This window comes from Uranotaenia lowii, chromosome 2, assembly GCF_029784155.1.
Source record: "Uranotaenia lowii strain MFRU-FL chromosome 2, ASM2978415v1, whole genome shotgun sequence".
Taxonomy (NCBI): Eukaryota; Metazoa; Arthropoda; class Insecta; order Diptera; family Culicidae; genus Uranotaenia; species Uranotaenia lowii.
The window spans coordinates 177,471,535-177,484,651 of record NC_073692.1 but is presented as its reverse complement, the minus strand read 5'-3'; the positions used below and the strand labels follow the sequence as shown (position 1 = coordinate 177,484,651).

At 34.1% G+C, this 13,117-nt stretch overlaps 1 protein-coding gene across 1 annotated transcript in view; it reads right to left on the bottom strand.

The window, feature by feature from the left end:
* Positions 1-13,117, bottom strand: part of LOC129748794 (meiosis regulator and mRNA stability factor 1) — a 59,793-nt gene that overhangs the window by 22,317 nt on the left and 24,359 nt on the right. The window contains exons 5-8 of the mRNA XM_055743547.1: positions 8,513-9,228; positions 8,018-8,458; positions 7,783-7,936; positions 7,541-7,645 (exon numbers count right to left, since the gene is read on the bottom strand). Of these exons, the coding sequence (XP_055599522.1) occupies positions 7,541-7,645; positions 7,783-7,936; positions 8,018-8,458; positions 8,513-9,228 (1,416 nt within the window). The remainder of the gene's footprint in view (positions 1-7,540; positions 7,646-7,782; positions 7,937-8,017; positions 8,459-8,512; positions 9,229-13,117) is intronic.

The following is a 13,117-nucleotide window of genomic DNA, read 5'->3' as shown; positions in this document are numbered from 1 at the left end:
TGAATCTTCATAAGTAAAATGATTCAAATTAATGAGTCTATGGTTTTCCGCTGATTAAAAAAACCTTGAAAAGTACCTAAATCCGTTACATTTCACATAAAGGACTGGTATGGGGATATATTTAATATGAAACAGCCACGAGTTGAGTTTTTTTTCGAAATTTCTTGTGAAAACTTTCTATATTTTATTACTTTATAATTAAGTCCTAAGCCAAACAATTTTGAACTGTAAAGTTGGATGAAAAAGCAATATGGATCTATTATGCAAGGAGGGGCAGTATTTCCATTTCCTCATGACAGCTATCTTTCTGAAGCTAAGATATAATATGCATATTAGACCACTGCAAAAATTGACTTTATGCTCTCATATGATTTTTCGGTTTGTGGCAATTTTTATCGAAGGTGAAATTTTAGCATATTAACTAATCCAGAAAAAACAAATAAGCTTGAAATAAAGTTGGTCTTTAATTACAGTTTTTGCTTTTTCTTGAGCTTCATTTTTCGTTAGCTCGAGAAGAAGCTAAAAAAAATATAACCATCTAAAAAAAATCTAAATCCATAGGAAAGTATTGAAAAATGGCAGTTTTCAATCATTTCACTCCAGGATTTTGCTCAGATTAAATACATAAATTTAAAAACTAATTGGCTATACAATGTAGTTTTTTGTGTTTTCTTATTTTAATCCTGCGGTTATACAACTAAAATTTCCAAATACATATTTTGAAATTTTTCTTTTGATTACATCGCACATCTTTTCTGGGGTTTCATTCCGTATGCGTTCAGATTATACCCAAAAATGTTACACGACGCATTTTGGCTTCCAGGTTGTTGGAGAAAATGTACCTTTTTTGGGAGATTACATTGTAAATTTATCAATTGGATCTACTTACTTCGATTAAATTGTCGGTGGAATCTAAATTTATGTAAAAAACTGAAAATGCTGTATCAATTGCGTTTTCCTCACCTGCGCTGCATGGGACAATTTTGCTTAGAACGGAAGAAAGCAAAAGATTTAAAAAATTGGTTTTTCGAAAACCGATATCCTCCAATGAGGCTGGAAAAATTCATGAAAATTTCAACATTGAGTAAGAATATAAATAAATAACATCAATCCAAACGGCTATCCCTATCGAACGCCTTTTAGATTCAGATTTTCAAGAATAGAACAAGTTTTCTACTCTACCAACTGACTGAGAAAATGATCGAGTTGACTTTTTAAATAATGAGTTTTTATACTCTTTAAATCAGGGGTGAGCAACGCGCGGCCCGCGGGCCGCATGTGGCCCGCGAGACCCTTTTATGCGGCCCGCGAAGCTTTTTACAAATTTATATGCCTTAACTATTTCTACAATGGAATGTTTGGAAAATTTATATGACTCGATCAAATATGCACACATCTACATTTCATTCATTCAGATTGTTAACTTTTTTCTGGCATTTTAAGGATTTATTATGTTCTGTTCAAGGCATAAATGCAATATTGTTTATTGGTATAACGTAGTATTAGAGTTTTTTTTTATTCAGGGCACATTTTTCCTAATAATTTAACTCTTACCACTTTGAAAAGCAAAATCCTTTAAAGTGAGTCGGAATAATAGTCAAAAATCGGAATATATACATAATAAAAGGAATTTGAAGTCCGTGTGAAGTCATTATTTTCGTTTCAAGCAAACATAAAGTTTTATTATAACAATTTAAACAATTTATTATTTCAAGCGTGAGTTTTCAAAAGGACGTATGTCGCAAAAGTAAACAAATTGAGTTACTGTTTGCACGGTATAGTAAATTTTATTTTCTTCTGTATGAATTAACTGTTTGTACAAAAAAAAAAAAATAATATGCCGTTAGCTAAAAAAATATACAAACGACCTATGTCATCTTTTCTCAGTGTTTTCGAAATTCTTCTTTACACCTCTTTTTGGTAAAACGACGCATCTGTCAAAACAAATAATATCGCACACACAGCAGATAGGATCGCAGCAAACCGTCGTATGCGTCAAATCAGATACGTCGGTTTTTTCACATCATTGCAGATGCGTCAGTTTTAAAATAATTATTATTTTAAAACTGACGCATCTGCAATGATGTGAAAAAACCGACGTATCTGATTTGACGCATAATGAAAACAATTTGTCCAAGCGACGAATCATAAAGGGTGTATGTAAATATTAAACTGTCACAACGACGAATCATTATGGCGTATGTGAAAAAAAAACTCAACAATACGGTGTAAAATATTTTTTTTAACAAATTCACTAGGAAACAGCAAAAAATCCAGTATGCTCAAACCTATAATTAAAACATTATTGTTTTTCCTACAGCTGCCATGATAAAACTTGATTCTAGATCAAACAGCTTTAAATAGCATTTATTTATATTAACATAATTTTGTCCCTCCTTTTTCTCAGATTTTGTCTGATGTTACATACGTCCTTTTGAAAACTCACGCTTGATTTGTAAAGTTGTTGAGTATCTGTTTTAAAACATTTGGATTCGATTTATCTTTCCGTTTTCAGATTTTTTTTCTCCAAAAATTTGTAGTTGTCAAAAAATGACGGAAGCACTGCGAATGTTATTTAACGAATGTTATTTTAACTGCGTTAGATGTACTAGCTGTGCTAGATTTGGACTACATGTTCGAAATCTACTTCTACCTAAAAGCTATCGATCTGCGCCTTTAATTCTATATTTTCCTTTCTATCATCTTTTTCTTTAAACTCAAAGTGTTAAGCTAAGCAAACAATTGTAAAAACAAAAACGAGTTTGGCTCCTTAAAACTTGAAAGTATGAGCCGTTTCAAATAAAGAATTATTAAAAAAAATTTTAAGTGCGGCCCGCCGACAAGATTTCAAATTTTATTTGGCCCGTTAGTTCAAAAGGTTGCTCACCCCTGCTTTAAATAATGTGAATCGAATACAACAACTCTAAGAATTTTGTTTGAAATATTCTAGAAAAAATGAAGTATTGTAATATCAAATAGATCAAGGACAAAAAAGTATGAAAATTCAAAACTTGAGAAACTCAAAATTTCGAAAGAAAAATAAAAAGAATGAAAATAAACTGATCTGGAATGCGATCAAAGTTAAAAAAAAACTCTTCAAAATGAAAATAATTATTAAATATACAAATAGTAAACATTAAAAAACAAAATGGACAATAATAAATTCGAATTAAGGATGAGTTCCCAAGAGTTTCATAATATTTCTCATTATATTGGAGCCCAAATCAAAAACAGCAAAGGATTTTTTTTTGTTCTTTTTTCTCAGGGATTTACAGCAAAGGATAAATATCACGCATATTCTAAAACATTTGAAAACTTAATTTTTTTAAACATGGAACAGAAACAAATAACACCAAACCTGTTATGCTCGAGATTTTCATCCTAACTTAAATTTTTGTTAGACATACACTGCTGGACAAAAGCTTGGGATCACCCCCTCAAAAACATGAAAATTTTGATCGGCCATATCTCAGCCATCTTATTACATATTGGAATTATTTTCATCTCAATGAAGAGATCGTGAGCTAAACCTCCTTCGTATGTATTTGACACAATGTTAATATTGAGTTTATATGACTTAAATTTAGCCTAATGTTGGGACATTTGTCAAAACCGAGCTTAAAATTCAAACCCGATCATTTCAGGATGGGGTGGACCAAATTTCAAAATTCGAGTTGCATTCGAAACCTTTTTTTCATACTTATTGAAATACATTTGTTCGTTTGTGCGAAAAAATTGCATTGTACTTAAAATACATAAAATAGCTACTTTAGTCATCGTCCATAAGTTTGGGATCACCCCGCGGTATGGTGTAACGGCCAAAAATTTGTGATCAGTGATCTAAAACATGCACTTTTATTTCACGCGTATCTCTGTTATCGAACATCATATTGTTTATCTGGTAAGCTGATTCAGAAGGCAATGAGTTGAACTTGCTTTGTGTATATTTAGTCAAAATAACTTTGAAGACTAACTTCTTTAGAACTTGCCAAAGTTTCATTATTTTCTTATGATTTTCACTAAACAGTCCGACCGCGAGAAAATATTTGTTTCATAAGCTTTCAAATAAACTAATCCGATCTACAATGACTTGTAAGACAACTAAGTTATAATCAAAATAAATTTGCATATTTTTTTAACGGTCGGACTATTTGGTGAAAATAATCAGAAAATGTTTCATCATTTGGCTAAAGTTTTAAAGAAGTTAGTCTTCAAAAATATTACAACTGAACATCCATAAAGTAAGTTCAACTTATTAGCTTCCAAATCAGCTTACCAGATAAACAATATGTTGTTTGATAACAGAGATACGCGTGGAATAAAAGTGCATGTTTTAAAAGACTGATCCCAAACTTTTGGCTGTTACAACATACTAACCTTATGACGATGTTTTAAGTACCTTTTTTTATATATTTTAAGTACAACGCAATTTTTTCCCACCAAATTAAACAAATTTATTTTAATATGTATGAAAAAAGGATTCAAATGCAACTCGAATTTTGAAACCATGTCCTCCGTACCCTGAGATGATCAGGTTTGAATTTTAAGTTCAGTTTATGAAAAATGTCCTAACTTATAGCTAAATTTGAGTCACATAAACTCAATATGTATTAACATTTTGTCAAATACATACAAATGAGGGTTTGTTCACGATCTCTTGAATGAGATCAAAATAATTCCAATATGTAATAAAATGGCTGAGATATGACCAAAATTTCATTTTTTTAAAGGGTGATCCCAAAATTTAGGCCGGCAGTGTATGGTCTAAATTTTGATTTTTTAAATTTAAAATTTTGACTGATATGGTGGGCGCAAAGTCCATTTGAACTGTCGCCTAGCTTGGGAGAGCATGTTTCAAATATTTTTTGAAGAATACTTTTTGCAAAGAAACCTTTGAAAGCGTGGAATTGCGTGAACTAATCGAGCGATTCTAGAGAAGCAGCTGAACTCATTCTCAGCTTTCAAAATTCTCCGGTTATCAATGGTGTCCAATTAGAAGAATGAACGTGTTAAATGTGTATATGAATCTGAGCTCAGAATCGTTCAGCCAGATTATCGAAATTTATTTCGAGTGAGTCAGTCACAAAGTTAGAAAATAGGCCCGTTAATGTAATGTGAATTTAAAAACATGTGTTGCGTCATAGAAAAATATTATAAAATCTTTTCGCTACGCAGATTCAAGGTAATTTTTACTTTAGAGTGGTAGTAAAAAATCATATTTTAAATTCAAATTTGATACTTAACACTAAACATACCGACACTTTGTATATACCTATTCATACCGCGAGCGGTCAAATGACGGCAAACACCGTTTTCGCTAAAACTCCCTTGTTTCTCAACCGATTTCTACCAAATTTATAGTATAATTTTCAGCTACAATCAATAACTTTAAAGTTATTTACAGTACAAGAAAAATTTTATGAAAAAACATGCTTCAGGACAAAGGTTGTAAATCAGTTATTAAGTGCTCGAAAAAATTTCACTTAGTGCCTGAGAAAGCTGAAGTTAGAAGATATATGTTGCACATATGGAAATTTTTTTTAAAAATTTCTAAGATCATGGCCACAAAAAATGTAAAAAAGTTGTGTAAAACCCGTACTTTTCAATCAATCAACTGCCAAAGCTGTTCCTGTTACAGTAGAAAATTTTGAAAAAGTGAATTGAAAAGTAGACGTAATTTGTCACATTTTGGCATCTTTAGATTTTTAAAATACTAAATACCTACATAGTTTTTGACGGCTTTTCAAAGGTAGTTGTTTTGCGAACTTTTTATGAATCTGGATTTTCTGAGACAATCCCTACACCCAAATTCAGCTTTGCACTGGATTTTGAGTACGTTAACGTATAGTTTAGGCAATAAAACTATATGCAAAAGAAAGCAAATTTCATGCCGGTTCTAGTGATGTAACTGCATTGGCGGTGCAATGCTTTACAAAAATATAATAAATATATTACTGAAAGTAAAACTAGAAAATTTGAGCTAATGCTTGTTTGTTTTTTCGATTCTTTTCATCCGTCTTCGTGTGCAAAATAGCTTTGAGATATTACCACCCACTGCGCCCGTCTGCCAAGCAAGAATTTGTGCTGACTTCTCAAAATTCAGAAACTAGTTCACTGTTTTATTTATCATATTTTTGTCAAGCATTGCACCGCCAATGCAGTTACACCACTAGAACCGGTATGAAATTTGCTTTCTTTTGCATATAGTTTATTGCCTAAACCTAACGTTAACGTACTCAAAATCCAATGCAAAGCTGAGCTTAGGTGTAGGAATTGTCTAATAAAATCCAAATTGATAAAAAGTTCGAAAAACAGCTACCTTTGAAAAGTCGTCATAACTTATGTACTTCGTATTTCAAAAAATCTAAAGATGCCAAAATGTGACAAATTACGTCTACTTTTCAATTCACTTTTTCAAAATTTTCTACTGTAACAGGAACAGCTTTTGCGGTTGATTGATTGAAAAGTACGGGTTTTACACAACTTTTTTACATTTTTTGTGGCCATGATCTTAGAAATTTTTTTAAAATTTTTTCCATATGTGCAACATATAGCTTCTAACTTCAGCTTTCTCAGGCACTAAGTGAAATTTTTTTCGAGCTCTTAATAACTGATTTACAACCTTTGTCCTGAAGCATAATTTTTCATAAAATTTTTCTTGTACTGTAAATAACTTTAAAGTTATTGATTATAGCTGAAAATTGTTTGAGAAACATATTTGAGTCGAATTATAAGCTTTTCAAAACTATAAATTTGGTAGAAATCGGTTGAGAAACAATGGAGTTTTAGCGAAAACGGTGTTTGCCGTCATTTGACCGCTCGCGGTATGAATAGGTAGGTTCAAAAACCGTCATATGACCGCCTCCGGAACGTTTAGTGTTAATGGGATTTGTTAACATGAAGCAGATCTTCTGGTATGAACAGATTTAATTTTTTTTCTTTTGGATTCTAATTAAAAGAGAAGAAATTTTTATTCGATAATAAAAATCAGAGTTTTGATTTTCAAAGCGTTAATTTTTCGGGAAATTCTGTTATAAGATTTGAAAAATTCTCCTTAAATTTACTTTCGTATCTAGACTTTGAAGTAACTGTCATGAAACTTGGCTTTTTACTAATCAATGGTGATTTTTTTTTAATTCCTGTAAGATGCAAGACGTTTATGATTTTCAACATTTGAGAATGTTTTCAATATTTTAAACTTATCCAATATCAAAAATACCTAGATAATACGAGAAGTTATCTATACTGCCGCTGGAAGCATAATTGTCACATGTTACATTTTGATATGTAAGGTGTTTTGGTGTCTACAGCCTCATTGCGTTGAATATTTTTATTATATTTGTGAAAAACATGTTTTTTAGAGTGAACTTGATGTATCAATCAAAAAACGGCCAACAAATATTTTGAGATAAGTCTTCTAGACACCAAAAAGTAGGAAATTTCAGAATGTGATAAGTGACAATTATGCTTCCAACGGCAGTATATCTGATTGAAATCTTGAGTCCCCCTAAAAAATACAGAATACGCCCCTGATACTTACAAATACAGTCACGGTTCAACTCAATGTCAGCTCGTTCGTGGGGAAAATTGTTGCTGATAAAAATATCCGGAAACGCCGCGATAAAGGACGAAATGTTCGGATAACCTGAGGGAGAGAGAGAGAGCATACAAAAGGAATAAAGGAACTGATAATTGCTTCTTGCTCCATTTTCGATGGTTTTAGATATTTTTCATTCCTTCTATTGAAAGGCACCATACTTCAAGGCTAAATATTAAACTCACCAAACTCGAAACACGTGTTGAGCGACATATTGAGAGCATGCTTCAAGTCGAAAAGATTGATTGGACTCCGCTGTTTCAGCACCTTAATGATTCGCATGATGAATTTCATCAGCGGTGTCAGTTTCGCAGTTTGTCCTGTCTTATCCAACTCAATCTGTCATGGGAGAAAGAAAATCGAGAGAGAAAATCACAAATAAAGATGGGATTCGATTCTCGAGGGACGGCGCCGCCTTACCATTATGGCATGCTTCATATCGAAAATTTGCTTTTCGCTCAACCTTTCCTGAAACTTGGCCTGGTATGCCCGAAGAAAGTCAACGATTGGCATACGATCACTACGTGAGTCCATAATGCACAAACAGGCAGCATAGGCACGCATCCGATAGATCGGATCTTTCAGATGCGAAACGACAATATAGTCATTACCAGACTCGAAAAGTTCCATGTACGGAAGGGCCTTGACAGCATCGATCATGCTGCCAAATCCGAGGCAGCATGGCTGCAGTTGATATCCGTACTTGCTTTTGTGGTAGTTCAGGAGCTCGCTTAACCGAATCATCGATACACTGTTGCCGGTAAAGTGTTTAATAATTTCCTGAACCTGTTCGGAAAAAATCCTCATCGCTACCTTGTGATTCAGGAAGATCTTGCGATCTTCATCGTTTGTTTGTTCCATCTGAAAGTAGACAAAATTTTAGTTTGATTTCTTTTAAAAGCAAATTCCAACTACCTCAACCACGCCGGATATTGCTTCTAATAGATCCGCTAGCTTCATCAGCCCGTAATCACTAAGCCGGCATTGGTACCCGAAATGGTAATGGTAGGACCGGACAAACTTTTTAAACAGTATCGAATACTGTGGAGCATTTTTGAAAAGTTCTACCACTTCCCCAGCAAAGATGCACGTCTTCTCCTGCTCCGAAGAAGTTTGCTTCCGTTTCACAATCGAGATTAACACATCTGTTTCGTTGAAAACTTTCGTTACGATCGAGTTGTTGTACACCAAACCGTCGATGATGTCGAAAATGTCACAGACTCCATAGTCGGTTACATCGAACATTCGGTTCTGAGCCTGGGAAAATATGAATGGCAGCTGGGACAATAGTATGGACTTGTTGGACTGTCCTCTCAGGACCTTCAGCAAATCACTCGTGAAGCGTCGAATTTGGGTTCGATGCGTCAGGGTGATGTGCCGATTTTCGCCATCTCCCATGACCTGAACTACCGGCGCCAGTGCTTCGAAAAGCTCGATCAACCTAGTGTAGCCGTAATCTGCAACGCGGCACTGCTTCCCGAAATGATTATGGTAAGCCGGGATGAACCGGGTGAACTTCATGGTCGATTTGGGGGACATCTTAATCAGCTCCACAACTTCTCGGGAAATCTGTTGCAGGAAGTCGTTGTTCGATCCTTTCGGCATGTAGCGCATGTTCACAGAAGATGCATCTTTTGAAAAAAAAAAGAAAAAAAATATTATTATAAACTTAATGAAAATTGAAAGATACATAATATAATTAGATATTTGAGGTATATTTAACACTAGTGAAGTTCAAAAAAGGGGAGAAAAGGGCATAGCGCGCACCCGGAGCATAGTAAGCATCCCTCTTTTCTGCTGAATTTCTTAATTTCTTAAATAAATTTTCAAGGAAACAGTTTCGTAGTTCCTATCGTATTAATTTTTCAGCAAAAATGCAATTTTCTTTTACACTTTAGGGGAGATAAGGGCATAAAGAACAACCGGGGATAATAAGCACTCCACTTTTCGACAAAAGTACGTATTTTCTTAAATAAATTTTTATGAGGATTGTTCCGTACTTACTGTAGTATTAATTTTTCAGCAAAAAAGAAAAACCAACTCGGTTCTCAAGTGACGAAAATATTATAATTTTTGAGCACTGGAAAATAAGCTTTTATGATCGTTTAATCATCTTAATCAAGGTGGCTGATCTTCGCTCAGAATAGGTTTTCACCCCGATCCTAGTCACCAACGATTTTACTCCTCAACATAGAAAGTCAGCTTTCTTTAGAAACGACGCTATGGAACGACGTAAACCTATTTTGTTTTTCTCCTCCTCTTTAGTGATCAGTTATTTTCTGAGTTACTATCGGTAACCATCAAACAATCATCATTCGCTTCTAATGAAAACATTGCGCGTAGACGGCGTCGAATTCTTCGACATCTACTCGACTCGCTGACGATCATGCTGACGATCATGATTTTTGAAACGCAAGAGATGTCCAAAAACCAAATTTATGATAATATTGGCTTATTTTCCTCTCAAAGTGTGTTCATTATTTTAGTAAATATCGGTCTTAGTCTTTATCCCAGGAATTGATCCCTAGTAGCATTCTTCCTTAAAGGTCTGATTCTGGGCATGAATCAACAGCATCGTCATCAACTCGCGCCGAATCAACTCGCAAACGAATTCATTCAGTAGTGAAGCAAATGATTGCTGGAGTCAACGATGACTGAAAATCGGGAGAAGATAATTAACAAGGAACGCTAGGCAACACAAACAGAACGAAAATTCATAGTACAAGGTTAACTAAGACGGCGTTCTTATGTTGTATGTTTTGATTCGTTCGCGATGCTCAACAGCGTCGTTACTGTGGTTGCGTCTGTAATGATTGGAAATTTTGAAGCAAACGAAGCCAGTTAGCCTGATATTAATCTGTAATGTAGGCACTACATCATTATGAACACATTGTTCCTCAATTTTCACCATCATTAAATTTTTGGGTTTTCACTATAATCAATTTTAAAACACGTTTTTACTTTAAATTGTCGAGTGGGGGCGAACAGAGCACAATTATTCGGGGCACGATGAGCGTTTTTTGCCGTAGCATCTAGCAGTGAATTCAACCTCGATTTAGTCAACTGAACGATAGCGCTACAGTTTGCCTAGTTTACATCTGACGATTTGTCCTATTGGTAAGATGTCGGAGAGGTAATCAGTAGGCTCGAGTTCGATTCCTGTTCGAAAAGATTTTTTTTCATTTACCATTCATGATCGATTATTTTGATTGTTGCATTTCATGAATAGTAGCTTCTTGGCAGGTGATGCAAAGTACCAAAAACATAATGTATGAGTGTGTGTGAATTGCTTGTATTCTACATATATTACTTTAGTATAGTGTAAAATGCATCGATCATGAATGGTAAATGCAAAAAAAATCACCTCGAACAGGTATCGTACTCAAGCCTACTGATAACCTCTCGGACATCTAACCAATAGGCCAAATCGTCAAACGAAACAAGTTAAGCTGTAGCTCCAATATTCAGTTGACTTCATCGAGTGAAGTTTGCTGCTAGATTCCACGGCAGAAAACGCTCATCGTGAACCGATTAATGTTGCTTATACTGCCCCAATGGGGGTTCTCATAATGTCCCTACAGTGACTGATTTTCAGCTCTCGGAAAAAAAATTTAAGGCATTTTTAAACGTTTTAATCTACCTTTTCAAGTATAATCCAGTTTGGAAATAGACTTTTTTGGTGTCTGAACACGAAACAATAATGTAACTCACAAATTATAGCTGTTTTCTATGAAATAAGCGTCTTCCTTAAGGTGGGCGATCCACGGATTAAGCCAACTGGCTTTTTTGAGTTTTTTTTTATTGTTTTATGAAGACTTTTCCATAGCATCCAATTCTTAAAACTGTTTTATTGTAGCACAGGAAATGTGTGTTTTAAAAGAGCTCTGAAAGTTTAGCTAAAACTTGAATAAAACATAATCTTAAGAGTGGTGTAAAAAGTTGCAGAAGTTTTGCTAAAGGCTCAATAAAACACATACTGTCCTGGAGCTTTGGGACCAGTTTTAATAAAGCACTCGATGCTCTTTTAAAACTAGCGTTCAAGCCAAGTTGAAAAACTGTTTTATCGGACAGCAGATGTAGGCATGATAAAACTAAGTGACAGATGATTTGAAAATCGAGAAGAATGTATACACGCTTAAACTTTTTTACCTCTTTTTGAGATTGCATAATCTGTTTTGAAAGGATTCTGAATGATGGCTTGGAGGGGCTGGCGTATTCAAATTTCAAAAGAATCGAAAATCAGTCCACATCATTAATCGCTGAATTCTTAGGGTTCGAATAAGAGCACTTACCGTGAATAAACGTTTTTTGTGTTTCGATAAAAATAAATGTATTAGAGCAATAATTTGTTCTTGGTTGAATGATATTTATTTGTAATTCTTTTTCAAAATAAGGTTTTTTAGATAGAGTTTTGAAGTTCAGTCGGACTAAGGCCTCTTTTCAGGTTTTTATACGTGCTATGGACCGTGTTGAACTGTCATCATAGCTAAACTGTGTTGAAGCAATTGTACAAAGGCTGAAGTATGTATTTTGAAGGTTTTGAACGGAAAGAAACAATATTTTGATGATTTTCTTTCATCTTGCAATACAGCATAATAGAATATACAGTTTCGGAAACGTTTCTGAGCTTCTCAACAGGCCAACACAATGTTCCGATAAAAATCCAATTATTTTAGTACGAGTGGCATCGAATAAGTTCCATCATGTTCGCTTGTTTTACAATTTTTTTAAGCTTCTATTTTTTTAAATAGTTAATAGTTTAACCAAGGCCGGATTAAGGGGGGGGGGCAAAAGGGGCAATTGCCCCGGGGGGCCCCTCGAAGGAAAAAAAAAATTTCAACATTCTATGAAAAAACTAGAAAAACGGAATGACAATTTGAAATATAACAACTAAAGGGGCCCGGGAAATAATATCTAGAATAGTTTTTCTCTTGCATAAGTTAGGGGGCCCCCTAGAATTATGAGTGAAGAAGTTCTCCTGCATTTTGTGAGCTAAGAATATCAAAATCTTGGTATTGAATTTTGAAAATTACAACTCAAAATTCAAAATTCACCACAAATTTTTATTTTTTTATCGAAACATGTCAGTCGGGATATTCTGTACAGAACAGGAAAAATTAAGAAAAACATCTCCTCATTTTCATTGCATACAAACGTCTTGCACAATGATAATGTTTATTATTATTTCAACTTTCCAAGTACTGCTTACTGCACTAAACTAGCAGCTTATTTCGCCATAACTGGCTCACTGTGCTAAGAGAGAACAGAGAAATTTTATGATAAGCCTTTCAGAATCTTAGTCGCAAAGTATCCGGGTGAATACCGGGTATTATTATTAAAACTTTTCACTTTCCGATCATTATTATTGAAATTGGTTTATAAATTCTCAACCCTTTTCCCTCCCAATTTTTGAAAACATAAACTTAAAAAAAACTGTAGTTGTCTAAATTGGACCAATCAACAGTACAGAGTTTCTTTATTGAATTTCCATCCCAATTTCGGTCTTAGAATTGATATTCG